The 18,855-nt window shown below is 46.5% G+C and overlaps 1 protein-coding gene and 1 non-coding gene across 2 annotated transcripts in view; one reads left to right on the plus strand and one right to left on the minus strand.

Annotated features, from left to right (window-relative positions):
• The window catches only part of LOC147022196 (cartilage acidic protein 1-like), a 211,402-nt gene that overhangs the window by 120,565 nt on the left and 71,982 nt on the right, over positions 1-18,855 (plus strand). Inside the window, exon 7 of the mRNA XM_085890487.1 lies at positions 16,428-16,564. Coding sequence (XP_085746613.1) covers positions 16,428-16,564 — 137 coding nt within the window. The remainder of the gene's footprint in view (positions 1-16,427; positions 16,565-18,855) is intronic.
• On the minus strand, positions 8,893-8,999 carry LOC147022197 (U6 spliceosomal RNA). The gene has a single exon (XR_015061382.1). It is a non-coding gene; the product is annotated as a U6 spliceosomal RNA (small nuclear RNA).

Below are 18,855 nucleotides of genomic sequence, written 5' to 3' on the forward strand. Positions count from 1 at the left end.
CTGTTGGAGTCTCAAAGGTTGCAGCTTATGAAGCAGAAAAGTTTGAGTAATTAATCTTAGACATTCCCAACTTTAATAACAAGGTCCTTTAAAAAAAAGCGTTGCTGCAACCAGTTTTAATAGCAAGTGGCGGTGAAAGAAAATAATCAAAATAGGTTTTTTTTCTTTTTTTTCTCAATCCAGTAGGAATAGTTTTTAACAACCTCGCAACACCTTCAGGGAAGTCTGTGCTATGAAAAGTCGAGTCACGTATGATCGCCAAACTAATTTATCGCACCACTGATCAGGGCAACAGTGGGAACGCTCCTCAAGAATAGTAATTGACAATGTGATCTCTTCCTCAGCTATTACACGAAACAATAACCCCCATTCCCCGCTCCACGCTCATCTCCTCTGCTCTTCTGTTTCCCTTCTCCTTGATCATTTGCTTTATTATTGCCTCCCCCCCCCAATCCCCACCACCACCATTGTTGTGCATGTTCAAAACCAATAGGCACAACTCATTTTACAATCGAACAATGAATTTAATTTTCTCGTTTTAATCCTTCAATGCTCACGTTCATTAGAAACAGAGCAACAACCATGTAACTAAAATTGTCCACATAATTTTCAAATCATGTTACAATGAAGGGTGTTGAGCTTGTCTGTTATAATGGGAGTACATATCCCACTTTGAATATTTCCGAGGGAACTTTGCATCACAAAGAAGCTCTTTTGCCAAGCAGAAGTGGCCACATAAAACAGGTGTTTGCATAATTTAAGTCCTTTCATTGTTCATGACTTGTATATTACCTTGCACTTACAATGGAACATTCAATACATTCCACAATTGAATCTGCCCTGTGGACAAAGTCTCAAGCCTGACGTTTTGACCATAGAGGTCTTCAAATAGGACTCCAATGGCTTGTGCAATCCTGATGAGAACTGCAATTGTCTCCTCCGCCAGCAGCCCGATCACCAGACATTCAACACTGGCCACCAGCTTCACCACAGGGACACAATGGTAAAAGGGAAGGCCTTTAAAAAAAAAAAACATCTCGTGCATGAAAACGTCAAACCTGAGACTTGGTGTGCACCACTAATTAATTGCATGCACCATCCATTTCCCCAATAGATTACCTTACACGTTTTTAATTTTCCTTTGGTAATATATTAGTGGAAGAGAAGGGTAATGGAGGATTCATAAATATATTTGGGCCAATCAATTTTCGAAAATAAATAATGTTCATGTTTTTTTAGTTTTGCATTGGTGAGATCAAAAATAAATAAATATATTTAGCATTTTATGAGAGAGCAGGGAGCAGCTCCAGTTAATGAGTCATGTATAAAGATCGAGTCTGCTTCTCGTGAACGATTATTCTCAAGCCATAAACCCTGAGCAGCCCTCAACTGAAAACATCACTGGTGGTGTGTGCATCAATTTTGATAAAATGACATTGTACTTTCCTAGTCTACATCAACCAACAACTAATAAAGGAGCTTACAGCAAAGTGCAGATGGGTAGTAACATACATACTGAACCTACATCCAGACAGAATCATCTCAACAGCAAAAGATTGATCAATCGTGATTAACTTCTCCAGTTACATAAACACTCTCTGAACACTACTCTTCAAAAGAGGTGTTCAGCATTCAGTTCAACATTTTCATTAATTGTTAATACTCATCATGTGAAAAAAAAACACTTTTTCTTTATGTATGTAGATTGCATAAAACAGTGATATGAGAACAAATTTTCAGGGTAACGAGTATCATATTAGTTAATCAGCATTACTGGAAAAGCATTTTATTCAATTCCAAGCCAAAGTTTAAAATGGCGTGGCTGTGCTCAACCATAGAGCCGTCACCAGACAGAATGCACTTGCTGGCTTAAGTGCAAACTGATACAAGAAGTATTGCTTTCATCCAGGCCCGTGCCCCCATCTCACCCACAAAGGGAATCAAGTTCTGGCCTTGTTGTCCAGTCTAGCTTGTAAGTCTTTCCCCACATTTCTCTCTTGGAACTTTGACAAATGCCGATAAAATGTCTGAGTGTGCCAACAGATACTTGAGGATGAGAGGGCTGTCTACGTGGATTTGGGAGGAAGCAATTCGGTGTTTTGTGAGTCATATCTAGACTGTCTCAGTCACTCGATCCTGAATGGAGCCTTCTTTGAATAAACGAAGATTTTTTAAAAAGGGACACACAAGTAAATTTAGACACAGGAATTAAGACACCACTTGACCAATTTGACGCAGAGTATTGTCCTTGGCTGCGATGAGAAAAATTTGAAACGCCTTCCTGGCACCATCATGTACATGACATACTAAATGGTCAAATGCTGCAAATAGTGCAAGTGGTACTCCAACAATATAGAACACTCGGTTGCCTAATGGCTAGTGTGTCTGCTCTGAGTCTGGGAAGTTGATGGTTTGAACCCTGAGTTACACCATGGACTTTAAAAATGGTACAGCTGCTCGGGTTTGGCCATAAAAGGACAAACAAACATATGTTGGCAACAATAATTGCATGGGCTTAATGGGCCGAGTGGCCTCCCCTTGCATTGGAGTTCCTTGTAAGGGAACTCATGATTATCATGCCTTACCAGAGTGAAGTTGATGGTGCATGTCACAAATCCCCATGCTTCAAAGTTGCACTTGAAAATGGTTTATAATGTGCCCGTAATTGCATTTTTTTTGGTATATGACCTTTTGACCCCACCCCAGGGGATGGGGACAAAAATGTTAATGTTCTTGCACCTTCTTGCCATGTGGTGATCATAACTACCAAGTTTGGTGAATTTCTGCACAACCGTTTAGGAGAAGATAGCGTGACGGACAGACGGATGGAAGGACGGACGTAGCCGATTACAACATCCCGCCATTTTTGCAAAAAGCGTGGGGATAATAAACAAGTTCTCAAGTCTGATATCTCCTGCCACTGATATTAATTATTCCACAGAAACCTGCTCTCTCTTTATTTATTGAGGTTCACTGAGGTAAGGGCCCTGTCACACCTTGACGTTTTAGCCAGCGTATGGCAAGGTATCAAAATGTATGTAAAACGCTGGCATACGCTGAACTATTGATGTTTTTTAAGTTTTGGGCGTACAATAACGTGTTGGACGTATGCATAAAGTATTAGGAACGTACACAGAACGTTTCAATCACATATAGATAACTTATACCAACGAATGCTGAGTGTGTTGTCGGCGTTCACAACCTATGCCCGATAGTCTAACTTATGCATAGTGCGCAGCAGCATATCGCCGACGATCACGTGGCGTAGGCTATTAATAGGCTGCGCTCGATGATTCAAATCATAACCGCACTAGACATCGAAGTGTGAAGCCGCTGTCACACCTTGACGTTTTAGCCAGCGTATGCCGATGTATGAAACATTTGCCAAACCAAGCTGGCACACGTCCAATACGTTATGGGTAAGTTTTGTATACGTTAAGAGCATGCTGGCATACGTCGTAGTACGCTGGCAGACATCGTAGTACGCTGGCATATGTCGTCATATGCCGAGTACGTCGATAAATTTTCAGCATGTTGAAAATTTCTCGATGTACTCAGCGTATGACACACGTTCCGCATACGCTGGCATAAGTTGTAGGCACGTTACGCAATCGTTGACACACGTCGACACACATTACTTGTACGTTGCTCATAAGTCAAACACGTCGACGTAATGGTTAGCGTCAGTGTAACAGACTCCCTCGTTGTTTTTTTCTTTTCTTCGTGATGACTATGATGTTGACACTTCGATTTCAAGTGCGGTTATGATTTAAATCGTTGAGGGGCAGCCTATTAATTATATGATATCATAACCACACTAGAAATCGAAGTGGCAACATCACCGTCATGCCGAAGAAAAACAAAAAACCAGGGAGTCTGGAACACTGACGCTAACCATTACCTTGACGTGTTTCGACTTATGAGTAACGTACAAGTAACGTATGTCGACATGTGTCAACGATCGCGTAACGTGCCTACAACACGTTACTCATAGGTTAGAAATAAGTTTCGGGTACGCTAAACATTACCTCGATGTGTTTCGACTTATGAGTAACGTACAAGTAACATGTGTCGACGTGTGCCAACGATCGCGTAACGTGCCTACAACACGTTACTCATAGGTTATAAATTAGTTTCGGGTACGCTAAACATTACCTCGACATGTTTTGACTTATGAGTAACTTACAAGTAACGTGTGTCGACGTGTGTCAACGATCGCGTAACGTGCCTACAACTTATGGCCAAGCGTATGTGGAACGTGTGAGTCATACGCTGACATACGTCGAAAATTTTCAATCATGGAAAATTTGTCTAACACCTCGGCGTACTACGACATATGCCAGCGTACTACGAAAAAAGCCAGCGTACTACGACGTATGCCAGCATGCTCTTAACGTATACAAACTTACCCATAACGTATTCGACGTGTACCAGCATTTTAGCCAAATTTTGCATACGTCAGGCATACGCTGGTTAAATCGTCAAGGTGTGACAGGGCCTTAACTGAGGTAAACCTCAATAAATAAAGATCGGAAAAAAATCTTCTTCTCCAGAACTGCTCGACAGATTGATGCGAAACTTCACACATATGATGGAATATAGTCAATGTTTTTTTCATATTCACCTTCATTGACGCAATTTAGCCTTAATCTGCAAAAAGTGGTCATTTGATATCCTAATAATTAACCAATATAGATAATGGCAATGTATGTGACAAAATAGGGTGCATGGATGATACAGGTATATGGGCCATAATAGCAGTGGGAAATGTTCAGTTAATCACGGTATTTTTGTTCAGAATGAGCAGGCGAGGCAAGACCATGCCTTCTATGAGTGCCATTCTAGTTCAATTTCCATCCATCCTTCCCACATAGGCAGAAATTGTCAAGATTAGTGAAAAAAATTTCTTCTTCAAAACTTGATGGAATGAAACAAAACATGCACATGCACAACTTCAGGGTGCCCTCGTTAATCCCTGAAAATTTCAGCTTCCTCAGTCAAATTGTCTCAGAGGAGTTGATGAAACAAACACACATACAAACACACATACTGTACGTACGTACTGTTGCTACATTATATATTGATGAAGTCTCTCATTTTGACCACATCTCCTGTTGTTGGAGATGTTCCCCCTCTGCCTTCCCATCCCCCGCCCCCCCCACCCCCACACACACACACCACACTCCCAGTCAAAAAAACAACATCCCAACTGTGTTCCTTTTTCGAAGCCAAATCATGAACTGCAAAGTAATTTTTAGCAGAGTAATATGCAGAAGATGGAGTCCCTGTCCTCCACTTGGTGTTGCTTTTCATCTTCATTTGAGGGTTTGTTGAAAAGTAATGCCTCCTATTCTTTTTCTCCAAGACAGGTAAAGATATTTGAATGAAACCATATTCCTGTTTGGCTTCTTTTCTTACTGTGTGAGTAGGTTAATTAGCAGATGAAGGTGAGGTCAAGTATGGGAGGAAGCACTGCAGAAAAGCGTCACTGGTCCACTTTCCATCGGAACTCCAGGGCCCTTCCTCTGGCCATCCCCCGTGCAGATGCCTGGCCCATCCCCATTTCCTTCAGATGCCGATCAAGCTGCTGCAACCATGAGGGACGAGGATGGCCCATTGGCCTCCTCCATTCATGAGGCTCCCTCGCTGAGAGAATATGGTGAGCAGGATCAACGTCAGGAAAACGAGCCAAGTGTCCATACAGCCACAGCTGACGCTCACAGACTATGCAGGTAACAATTTTCATTTGAGTCTCTCTCAGCAACCGCTCGTTGGACACAACGTCCAACCAGTGATAGCCAAGGATTCTCCGAAGATAACCGGAACCAAAGGAATTAAGTCTCCATCTCAGATCCCTCGTTAGTGTCCAAGTCTCATATCCATAGAGCAAGGCTGTAAGCACCAAGGACCTGAAGGCTCTGACTTTCGTCCTCCTAAACAGGTAGACAGCAACACACCCCATGATCCAGTGAATCCATAACTCCCAAGCCCGAACCGGACATCTATTGACTTCTGGCTCACAGCCAGCAGAGACGTGAATATCACTGTCGAGGTAAGTGAAACTCTCCATGACCTTAACATCCTCACCACAAACAGGTACAGACAAGATGGCAGCATCCAATATGTCATTGAAAGCCTGGATCTTAATTTTGACCCAGGAAACCTGGAATCCCAGAGGCTCTGACTCCTGATTCAGTACCTTGAGGGGCCCCAAAAGGATATCCAGAGTCTATGCAATGATTACTGCATCACCTGCGATATCAAGGTCAGAGATCTTGACATTCCCAAATGATGCACCGCAGCTTGATCTGTCCTGCATCCTCCACAGAATCAAGTCCATGCAAGTGCTGAAAAGTGTGGGGGCCAGTACACACCCCTGACAAACTCCAGTAACAACTACAAATGACTCAGAGATGGTATCACCACATATCACAGCACTCTCAGTTCCAGAGTATAGTTCAGACATCAGATTGATCAGTTTTGATGGCACCCCACAAAGACCAAGAATCCTCCAGAGGGCATTCCGATTCACTGAATCAAACGTTTTGCAGAAATCAACACATGCTGCAAGCAGCCCCTGCCGAGACTCTCATCTGCATTCTGTGAGGATCCGAAGAGCAAGGATGCGATCAATTATTGACCCCTTTGGTGTAAAGCCTGACTGCTCTGGGCACTGGTGCTCAAGGAGATGGTGGCGAACCCTATCAATATTAATTCGAGCAAAGACTTTGCCCGACACTGAAAGCAGCGTCACCACTCGGTGGTTGTTGCAGTCTTGGCGATCACCCTTCCCTTTCCAGAGAGGGACAACAAGGCCCCTCTTCCAGTCAGTTGGGATGATGCCTGTGTTCCACTCAGAGCACAGAACTGCATGCAACAACACAAGCCCAGCATTTCCACCAGCCTTGAGACGTTCAGTATGGATGCCACAGATCCCAGGAGCTTTACCCCATTTCAACCGGTTCACCGCAGCCTGTGTTTCCACAAACAAAGGTGGATCAGAGTTGATTAAAGGGTCAGCAATAGGGGAAGTAACACCCCTGACATCCAAATCAACCGCTTGGGGGTCGGTCTTGTACAGCCACTCAAAGTAACTGGCCCAGCGGACCTTCACTTCGGACTCCTCTGTCAAGAGCTGACCACCCTCTGCTCTAACTGCAGTAAACCGAGGGATGGGCTTGGATGAACGCAATGCGTGAATTCCCCTGTAAGCAGGATGAGAATTACTTGACCAGAGGTGATGCTCTACCCCCTCACAGCTTCCTCGCACATAGGCCTCCTTGTCCAATTTCAGCGCACATATGCAATTTTATGCCTCAACTCCTTTAACGGCTCAGCTCTGCCATTCAGCCTGGCCCTGTGACTCTGGTCAATGGTATCCAGTGTCCTTTGAAAGGCAAAACTCTGCTTTGCATTTTGGTGAGTTCCAAGACATTCACTGGCAACATCAAGGATGGTGGTCTGGAATGCACTCCACAACTCTTCATGATTCCTCAAAACACTCAGACCCCCCATATCCCCACTTATCCTGTTGGCAAACTCCTCAGACACCCTATCATCCTTGAGCTTGCCAACATCCACACTACGCTGGGATGGTACCATTCTCCTGAATTTAAGCTGAAACTTCAGAGTTGCTACAACAAGCCTGTGGTCAGTATTGAGGAATTGAGCACTCCGATAGACCCTGCAGTTCTGGATCATCCTCCAGCGACCATCAATGAGCACATGGTCAATCTCCTTTGCCACACTGCCAGCGTTAGAATACCAAGTCCAGTGATGAGGCTGTGGGCCCTGAAACCATGAACCAGCCACCCTAAGTCCATGACTTCTTGCAAAGTCATGGAACTTAGTGCTATTCAGGTTCACATTTCTAGACCCATGGGGACCAACACACATCTCATAACCATCCCTATCAGTTCCATTCGATGCATTGAAATCCCCCAAAACTAGAAGTGTATCTTGCCTGGGGCACTGATCAACCACAGACTCGAGTGTGGCGAAGAATGTATCCTTCATGGTGAGATCACTCACCTCAGTCGGAGCATAGACAGAGACCAGGGAAATTACACCCAAGGAGTGACGAATCCTTCATCTCATAATACGCCCGTGGACGGGTGTTACCTCAATTTTCATGGGAGTCAGCTTATTGGACACAGTTAAAGCAACTCCTTGAGTATGGTAACCATCAGAGTGACCAGATCAATAGTAGGTGTAACCACCCACTATGATCTCACCGCAATCCGGTCTCCGAACCTCAGAGTGCTGCAATACCGATGTCCAAACGCTTGAGCTCAGATGATAACAGAGACAGGTGATCATCCTATCTTTGGGATAGGACATTCCTGGTACCCACCCTAAGGTACTGCTTCAGGTTAACCCAAGGAGACCACCGTCTGGTGGACGACACCTCAGCACCACTCCGACACACTCTCCCGGGAAAGTTACCCAGGGGTTTCCCTCCTATCATCAAAGATTGGGGGTCCCGAAGGTTTTGCCCCAATACCGCCATCCGCTGAGCTGCCCTGCAAAGGGAAGCTGCACAGGAGGTACTCCCACGGATTGGGTTTTCAGATTTTTTCATGCTTCGAGAATGTTTTTGCGGAATGAAGGGTTTTCCGGTGGCTGGAGTGCAAATCCTGCCACCAACCTCCTAAAAAGAAGTAACCCAATTGCAGGAGGACGTCCGCAGACACAGTTGGGCACTGGATATGGATGGCTGTTGGCTCATAAGGAGCTACTCCGCCCTTTGACAGGTTTTGTTTTTAATCCTGCTGGGTGTCCATATCCAAGCACCCTCCTCACCAGGAAACTTGGTTGTGGAGACGGTTTAGTCTCAGACAACCCGACTCTGGAAAAGGTTAGTGCAGGTTTACATGAGACCTGCAGCAAGTCACAGATCTGATCTGGCCTGACCTGACAATATCATCCTTGCGCATGGGGCCATGCTTATCTTCTCTGTATCGTTCCAATTTTTGCATATGTACTACCGAAGCGAGTACTGCCGAAGGATGGTTTTCAAAATGAGAAATGTCGATTTTGAAGAACATTGAGTTGACAGAGGACATGTGTGAAGGGATGCCCTTGACACACAGATTAGTGGTTGAGTCATTGAGCCACCAATAGGTAAATGTCAGGCCAAGGTCGAAGGTTAACAATTGCTCATCGTTCGTGTGGTGTAGTGGCCTGCAGGGGCAGGGCATAGTGCGGGGAGCATGGTGGAGGCATGGAGGAGTGGTTTTGGAGTGGTCACGTGCCTGCACGGGATATAGGGAGTGCGCGCCGCCTGAGGAGCTGTTGTAGTCTGTTGTGTAGTCGTTGTAGTCTGTGGAGCCTGTGTAGTCTGTGTAGTAGTGTGCATCCGGTGGGCAATAAACAGTGTTCGAGAATCCTCATGACTGTGCGAGTCCCGCTGCCCTCCGGACATTACATTGGCGACGAGTCTGTTCGGATCGGCGTGTGCAAAGTGCCTGGGTTATGTCCAGATTGACGTGCAGTTTTTGGCCGGGGCCATTGGATCGCTGCAGCGAGTAACTCAGCGCACCTCGCGCGGTTCGAGGTTTACACCGGGCGAGGGTCCCGGAGAAACGCATCGCGAGTTTCGCGCGCCGCACGCACAGGCTTCGGGGCCAGGCGTCTTGCCGTCACGGACGGCTCGAGGATGGCGGAAGGTCGGGGCACGGCGCACGGACGCGTGCCCGTCTTCGTCGGAGTTCGTTTTATTTCTGCTTTGCAAACCTCGGGAATGGTTTCTGCGATACCACGGCGGAAGGACGTGGACATGAAGTTCAGCTCAGAAGCAGCGTCGGCTGTCGCACGAGCTCTGAGGAATGTCCGGGGTCTCGAGGGTCAGTGCGCAGCAGATGATTCGGAGGTCAGCGCGATGTTCCAGGCGCGCACAGCCACATGCACGGTCTTCGACATGGGTCGGGACCGAGCGTTGCAATGCAGTCAATCGGGCAGCGGTCTCAGCACTCAGGGACGTCTACGGTGTGTGTGCCGAGAGTCATTGCCCATCGTAACGGTCATGGATGGCGGTGTGCGAAGCGACCCTTACGTCCCGGGTCGAGACCTACTGCCGGTACGGTGTTCACTGCATGGCGTACACTTTTATGTCCCGGGTCGAGTCTTGCAGCCTGGGTATAGAGATCCCGGCGACCCGGAGCGGGAGATGCTGCCGATGTTGAACCTGTCTTCAATTGGTCCGGAGGGGACAAGATCAATGACAGGGGAGGTTGAGATGATCGGGGCACTGATGCTGCCGATGTTGAACCTGTTTTCAATTGATCCGACGGTGACAGGACCAATGCCAGTGGAGGTCGAGATGATCGGGGCACTGATCGGGTGTCGAGTTGAGTCCGCTCGTGCTACCCTCGCATTGCACACGTATGCCGGTGAGGCACTTCCGGCGGTTGGCAGGGCACACGTCTTGGTTGCCCATCAGGGTCAGCGGGTTGCGCTCCCGCGGTTCGTGGTGCGAGGGGAGGGGCTCGCAGTTGCTGTTTCGGAGTTCGTACCTCCAGGTGCACCTGTGCCTCCTTCGGGGCACGTACCTCCGTTTGGGCCCGGGCCTCCCTCGAGACGCGAGGGTGAGGTTCCGGCGACGGGGGCCGCGACGATGCAGCGTGGGCTGCCGTTCATTGCTTCCTGCGATGATGATGTACGGTTCTGGAGCAACGGGAGCCATGCCAGCCGCGATGAGCTCTCGCGCTTTGGCTGCGCTCATGATACAATGCGCGCCCGTGTCGTTCAGGCGATTTCAGCGGGGGATTGGAGCGAGTCAGTCGCGTTCAATAAGTTCGCGGATCGCGACCATCGACGACAAGCAGGTCATCGCAACGTCGCGACGACAACCGAGAGACGGACACGTGATGTGATTCATGGGTTGCTGTTTGTTGCGTATTTGACTTTCATTGCACGAGTGATGCAATTTAGTGTTGTTAAAATAAATGCCGACGGTTCGCGTGTGAGCATAATATGTTTGGCTGGGATCAATCGATGGGATGTCCGATATGATCGATGTGATGTGAAAGCCTTGGGGGCGATCATGGCAAATAAAGAGCTCTCACCGACCTCCAGCTGCGAGGGCAGCCCACGGTTCACTACCCTGTCATGTGTGGGGATTATGCTGGGTGGACGCGCTGTATGTGAGGGGAAGGTTGCATTGAAACGAGCAATGTTTTTGTTGTTGAGTGACACTGATATGTCTCCAGGCTGCACTGACCGTCCGTGTGGACGGGCATGGTTTTCTCGGTTGGGTTGGATGCGCAGTTTTGGTGTGGGGATCAGGGATCGGCTCGGAGCCGGGGCTGGTTCGCTGTTCAGCGTTACCCCCACTCCCGGTTTCGCCAAGGTCAGACGTGCCTGGCGCCCTGGAGAGCAACTCTCTGTTCTCGCCAAAGCCGTTCGGACGTACGTTGGGATCTCGGCTGCTTGTGATACGTGGGTTTGTTATGGGGTTGATGGTGCGCCCAGCCGGCGGCGCTGTTCAGCGTCACCACCCAAGGTCAGACGGGCTTGGCGCCGGGCGGCACAAACCTCTGTTCTCGCCAAGGTCGGCTGCGCTGGCGCCACGGGCTTCCAGACAACGGGCTTCCAGGCTCGGAAAAAGTTTATCTGATTCGGGTCTGTCTGGGGGGAGATGTGCCGCCTTGTCGGCCGGGGCGTTTGATGGTGCCGGCGGCGGTTTGCTCGGGAAGTCGTCGCGACCTCGCCGGAGGGCGTGTAAGCATGAGCCACCTGCGGGCGCTTCTGCTGCGTAGTGATGCTGTGCTTCCCGCCTTGCTTCTTGATATCTATAACGTGGCCAGGGTTTTTGTGGGTTCGTCGTGCAACTTAGTTTTTGAGCACCTGTCCGTTGAAGTTCAACTCGCTCACATCGACACGTTATATGGTGTGATGTGCCTGTGCTTTTTGGTTATTATCGTTTTTGTACCTCTCTGCTTTTATATCATGGTATTCTGTGCCGCTAATGCTTATTATTATGATGGTCATTTTATAATCGTAGTTTTATGGGGGAGGAGTGTGGTGTAGTGGCCTGCGGGGGCAGGGCATAGTGCGGAGAGCGTGGTGGAGCCGTGGAGGAGTGGTTTTGGAGTGGTCACGTGCCTGCATGGGATATAGGGAGTGTGCGCCGCCTGAGGAGCTGTTGTAGTCTGTTGTGTAGTCGTTGTAGTCTGTGGAGCCTGTGTAGTCTGTGTAGTAGTGTGCATCCGGTGGGCAATAAACAGTGTTCGAGAATCCTCACGACTGTGCGAGTCCCGCTGCCCTCCGGACATTACAGTTCGTGGAAATGGAAGACTGGTTGACAGCTTGAAGAGTAAATGCAGTAGGTTTACATATGTGCATAACCATTGCAGGTAAAATACGAAACAAAACTCCAGTGTCAACTAAAAATCAGGTGCTTGTGCTCCTGGATGAAAAACAAACTACTTGGTTGTTGGTTGCCGTGCTGACTCGTCACTGCTCGCTGCTACGTGTCGCATTTTACTGAAAAAAAAAAGGGTGAACTGCCAAAACTGCAGGGCTGAACACATTTGTGGGAGTTCTTTCCAAACTGCTAATGATACTGTTATGGTTCTAGGAACCATAAGCATTCAAACATACAGGTGCCCCGAAGTTAGTTATGCCATCAAGTGTATGTGTAGACGGATCCCCTCCTCGTGTTTAGTGGGAAATCGAAGGGGTGCGTTGCGATGTTTTTTTGGTTAGGTTAATAATTCATTTTATTTCCCCTCTTATTGAACCACCATACCTTCCTAGCGCTTGCAGCCCTCGGTTTGCTGGCCACAGCGTACCACTGTCCATCCGCTGTCTACAGAGACTCATTTTTCCGAGGTAAAATCTCCACGTTCACTGTTCCAGTTCCTTCTCGGCTTCCCCAAACGTACGCAGTGTGGCTGCACCATCATTCACCTTCCTCAAACACGCGTGGAGTGGGCAGGCCTCGCTGGTGCCTGGCCGAGGCCCCGCCCAGAAAGGGCGGACCCGTGGGAGCCCCGTCCAATCAGGGCGGACAGTGACGTCAGTTTTGACCAAGGCCCCGCCCCGCTGAGGGAGGTCGATGGACTACAAAGGGACCCTCTGAGATGCGCGTTCGTGGGAGTTCAGTCAAAACACTCAGTTCAGTTCTGCATTTGCGGGGGCGTTCATTGGAGTTTTGCTGAAGTCTTGAGTTCGGTGTATGAGGAGGATTGACAGACTGAGAGCTTTTTCACGAGTCTGTGAGTGGTGGTGCATGGCCGTTCTTCGTTGGTGGAGCGATCTATCTGGTCGATTCCAATAACGACCGAGGACACCCGACCTTGACCAGGTCTCTCGCTGGGTCCTGTCCGCGACCCTGATCCCCACCCTGGGACTCCTCTCTGCTCTGCTCGGGTTCCTTCGTGGACAGGAGCCCCACATGTAACTGCGGGCCAAGCTGCACGACCATTGGCAGGTGCTGCACCACGGAGCACCCCTCCCTCCAATGTGCAGGTACCCAGCCGAGCCGCGACCCCAGCTTGTCTCTCTCCCTAGCTGCGAGGTTCCTTGGAATTCACCTGGGTTTTATTTTCGTCTGTGTGTGTGGCGCCGTCTGCAAAGTACAACTGCAGAAGTGTTTTCGATCATTGTAAATCTCCTGTATATCCGCGATAAGCTTGCTCTATGTCCTTCTTGCTGTAGATAAAACAATTGTAGAAATGTTCCCAGTTCGTTTCCATCCTTTCTTTCATTGGTCCAGCATGGTTAGGATCTGAGTTTTAGCCAGGTCTTTGTTCCCGTTAATCTGCTCATCCTAGCCGGCATGGCTTTGACAGTTCCGCTCGACTGCACCCGAACCGGAGTTGGTAGTCGGTCGTTGGAACTCTACCACAATCGGTAGAGTGACCCGGTTTGAGCAATACGTGCCGAGGGCGTGGTTCCCCGGTAGACGACACCGCATGGTTAATTAGGTAAATTGGTTCTAGACAAAAAGACCCTACGATACGCGGTGGAGGTATTGGCGTCCACGGTCGATTAAGCGACCCGCCGCCACAAGGAGTTATCCAGAGCGACGGCCTACAATTTTGGAGTCTGGTGGGAGACGACGTAGCTTCCCCCACCTAGCGGTCGTTCTCGCCACCAGTCCCCGGCCCGCAACAATACCAACAATCCTCCAGCGTGTTGCTGGGTGCCAGGACTTCAAGATTGTTGTCTCGGCCCTTGGTTGTTGCTTTGGCTCCAATTACGACCATGCTCCTATTTAAAATGACATGTGAGGGCCTGCACCTTATTGGTTTACAGGTTCACTTGGGATTTCAATCGTTGCATGTCAGACATAGCTGAGGTGAATGTGTCATCACCTGACTGGTATGCGACTGCACCGATAGAGGACGTGTCTGGGGAAGTGACTGATGATCTTGTCGACTATGTCAGGGAGTTGTTCGACATTAACTAAATCATTGCCTGAAACCAGGATGCACTGAGAGGTTGGAAAAAACAGTTGCTTGAGTATAATATCCTCGATAGATTATTCTCACCCAACAGTAATCACAGCCTTCATAACCTTTGAGAAGGGTTACAGTCCTCCAGCTCCTCCGAAATAGTTTTATTTTTATTTTAGCACTTTTGCTTTGAAGTGAATGTGCAGCAGACGAGTTCTGTCTTGAGGGAATCATAATGCTTTTCCGTGGGTCAACAAAAAACTGATAATGAATGCATTGATGGACGGCCAATCGCTCACCTATTGGGCTATCTCCAGTTGAATAGAAGCCACAACGTACATGAATTTTGTACCCTGTGCCATGATGTCTTCGGTTAGAAACTGGGCCTCAACTTGAGTGAACCAGATGGTATGGTTGTCAGGGCAAAAATAAGGTAGTTTCAGGTTAACAACTGTGATGGGATGCCTGACAAATGGACTCTCATTCAACATGGTGGAATGTGTAAAGGGGTGACCAATTATAGGTGAAGTTGTAGTTCAGTTGTGATGAGCATAACCAGAACAAACATTCACTCATACTAATATTTGCTCTTTGTGCAAAAGGTCACTTCGATGGTTTGGCAACAGTATCACCTGCCTAAGTTAAAGGTGATCTCAAAGGAGTCCTATTAAAGTGGCCATTGGAGTTGATTAGCCAGTTTCCAAGTTGCCGTTGGTATTTATTAAAAATGATCCAATGTGGTGCTGCCATGCTGGTGTCGGTGAATACCAATCCGAGATGGTGCTGGTGAAAGTTCCTGGACATCGGCGTTGTCATCCATTCAGCGAGAAAAGTAGAAATTGCCTTACTCTATGAATCCCTGACATCTACATTATAAAGCAGGGGTTTCCATCTGTCTGTCCATCCCTGAACTACTCCCTAAGTTTTTGGGCTAGCCCTGCAAAACTTTTTGTGTAATATTTTAGGTTGCCAGCAGATACCTAAGGTGGGTGGGATGTTTCATAAATATCTCAATAAAATTGTGATTTTGACTTTCGAACCATATGAAGCTGCTCCCGGGGTGGAAGTAAATGGACGATCACGGGTTTGGCAGAAAGATATCTCAATACAATTGTGATTTTGAGTTTCCACCCGAATGATCCCGCTTTTATATATCCAAAGGTGGGTGCGAGGTTTCATAAATTTCTCAATACAATTACGATTTTAGTTTTCCATCTCGAGGAAGTGTTTTGTATCCACCCTTTCTTGCAGGCAAATTCATCTGTATTGGTTGTTACCTAAGAACGGCGTCTATATTGGTTGACCTCACGAGTGTTTGTATTTTGTTTTATTAATGGTATAGTGTTAATTTGTGATTGGAATGATGCTGTTTGGAATGAAAATGTCGAGAGAGATTGAGTCTAAAGCAGAATGAGGAAATTATGTGAGGGTTTCCACCCGTAACATTCGTGGATTCATCATGGACATCGACCTTACTTATGTTGGGGTCAGCTGCAGGAAGTTTTTTTTTTTGCTCAAGTCCTTCACAAACCAGCTGTCCATGCCTGACGTTCGACTGAAGATGGCATAGGAATGTGGAATTTATTGGTGCAAAGGTTTTTTTGGGGGTTTTTTTTTTATGTAGACCCCCTCCCATGCATGGCATGGGTACCTCGTTAGTGTTGAATAAACACGAGTGCACAAATGTAGAATTAAAGAATGATAAAAAATAGGCTGCTGTGCGTAACGTGGAAAAATCAACTGTTAACTTTACATGACCAACCAACAGATGTCTACCGATTGGCCAATCATGGTCATATGAGCTCTTTGGCGAGAAATGAATGCCCACATCCATGGGTGTGTGTAATAAGAAATAACGAGTCACTACAAATCTTTCAGAAACGTTCATATTACGTATTGAGGTTTCTTATTGGACTACACCACTGTTCATATACTTTCCAGCATGAAAAAAGTCTTCCAATCGCCTTTTTAGGAACTTGACAAGTACATAAGGCACAGCACTAACCTATCCCTCTTCTGTTCCAGAATATTGCCAACGCAGAGTTTGCGTTGCCCTCCCCTGCTCGCACTCTCATTGCTGCAGATTTTGACAATGACCAGAGTTTGGAGGTTTTCTTCAACAATATGGCGTACAAAGGAAGATCTTCTAATCGCGTCTTTCGGTATTTTGCTTTACCAAATATGCAGCAGAGATCCTATTATTGATTTGATCATTATTATTTGGAGACATTATTCGTTTCACTTTGTTTGATTGTACTTTTCAATTCTTGTTTGCAATTTTGCTACATATATATATATATATATATATATATATATATATATATATATATATATATATATATATATATATATATATATATATATATATATATATATATATATATTCTTATTATTATTATTCTTTTCTGGTTGTGATTTTAATCTCAATATTTATTCCACCATCATCAATATTATAATAATAATAATAATAATAATAATATCAATCCTTTCGCATCAACAAGGCACACAGGGCTGCCGAGGCAGTTTCATTAGCAAATACGGTCCTGGAAGGGTCACCACTCGGGCGCAGGTTACTTTGAATGGTTGTTACCCCCAGTCAGCTCTTACTCATTTCTCCTACCTCGGAAGGATGACACTCTGAGTCAACCCCATCTGCTTTTAATTAAACGGAAGACAGGAGCTCAAACTCAGGACCCTAAGGTCCCAAGCCGGCCACCCTAATCGTTTAGCCAACACCAGATTACCATCATCAATTGCATGATGAGAATTTTTTTTTTTTTTTGCGAACTTCAGTGATAAACAATTTTTGGGGGATGCATGATCGAAGCTCGTGGAAGGAATGGAAGGCAGCAAAATGGAAAGGGGGAATGCAGCAAGAAGAGAAAGGGAAAGATGGGGATGGAACGGTAAAATAATATACCAACTGATGAAGAACAAACGAAAATGGGCGAGAGAGAGTGGAAAATCACACTCACCTGGAAAAACAGAGTGCTTGGGAATGGGGTTATTTGGGGTAGAAGAGATCATTAGTATGGACTTGAGGTAGTGGTGAACTGCCATCTTGAAGTCCTGGAGGGAAGAATGAAACAGAAGAGACTGGAGAAGTTGGTTCCACAGGTGAGAGAAAAGAAGAACAAATGAGTGGAGATGAGCAGTGAGCCTGGAATTTGGGATATAACTTTGACCAGTGAAGTACACGGTCACTGTTTAGGTACAGCACGACCCAACTATATCCGCAACAGAGAATGGATTCAACATCAAATTCAATCCAATGCTGCCGTGATTTCCCAATGTAAGCTTCAAGTGGTAATTATATTTAAATCACAATCAACGACTCTCCAGCTGCTTAAGCTCGAGCAATGATGCAACCTGTCGTGGGGGACATGATTTATGGCCGCCAGTTGCACTTTTTTAAAATAAAACTAACCAGTGCCTTACTGGTAGATACTACCAGTAAGGTAGATACTACCATCTACCAGATGGTAGATACTAACCAGATGTATCCAGAAGAGATGGTGGTGGTGCTGGCTGACTCACTGGCTTAAAAATCACTTGTTGCTGCTGCTCAGGCCGCAGTGCCCACTGGGAAACAAAAGGACATCCATAAAAGAGACAACAAAATACCTCAGTCGGTAATTTACTCATATTTGATATTCCTAGTGTCTAAATAGGTCCCCAGATGGTTTTCAATTTAAAGGTCCCATTACAACCAAAAGTACTGAAATTGCATATATATATGTCCTATAGGAGTTTTTCATTGTGATTTCAGATCTGACAATGTTTTTTCACAATGCTCGTTCTGTAAAATGTAAAATTAAAAAAACAAACCTCTTCGGGAACGCCCCTAAAATTTCTGCCGAAATCTACTGAAAGGGGCGAAACTCACATGAGGTCATCTCCAGAACAACAAAGGCTGCACGTAAATTACTCGGGTTGGTGGTCTACGTGATTCTATTGGCTTCCTGTATGTTTCCATATTCGATTGATCGACTCAATCGCTTCGTTCATTTCTGCTTTAAAAAAAATCAAACATTTGGTTTTGAATAATGGATGACATGGACTTTGATTTGTCTGGTAGCGACAGTGAGTGTGAGAGAAGTGAAGGATTTTGGTCTGAATCAGATGGAGAATTGTCGGATAACGTAGTCGCGGGAGGTGAAGTTAAGGCAGCTGGAAATGAAATACGGCCTTACCGGTTCGAGCCCGAAGCAGGACAAGCAAAGGAAAATGGCGATGAAATTCCCGGCGTTCATGATGATCGGGAGGACATCCAAGGAAGACTTGGCAATAACAACTGGTTAGACAATCTATTCGTAATTCAATAATGTAAATTCGACTTGCATACTGCTTGATATCAGAAATATTTAATGAGGTGACGTGATCAGCGCAGCGCAGCGGACATGTTTCTCCGCGGCGAATGAATCGCAAACAAGGCCAGCCCATGTCATGGGCC

The sequence above is a fragment of the Eptatretus burgeri genome, chromosome 8, assembly GCF_056783735.1.
Source record: "Eptatretus burgeri isolate ZD-2024b chromosome 8, Ebu_testis_v1, whole genome shotgun sequence".
Classification (NCBI taxonomy): Eukaryota; Metazoa; Chordata; class Myxini; order Myxiniformes; family Myxinidae; genus Eptatretus; species Eptatretus burgeri.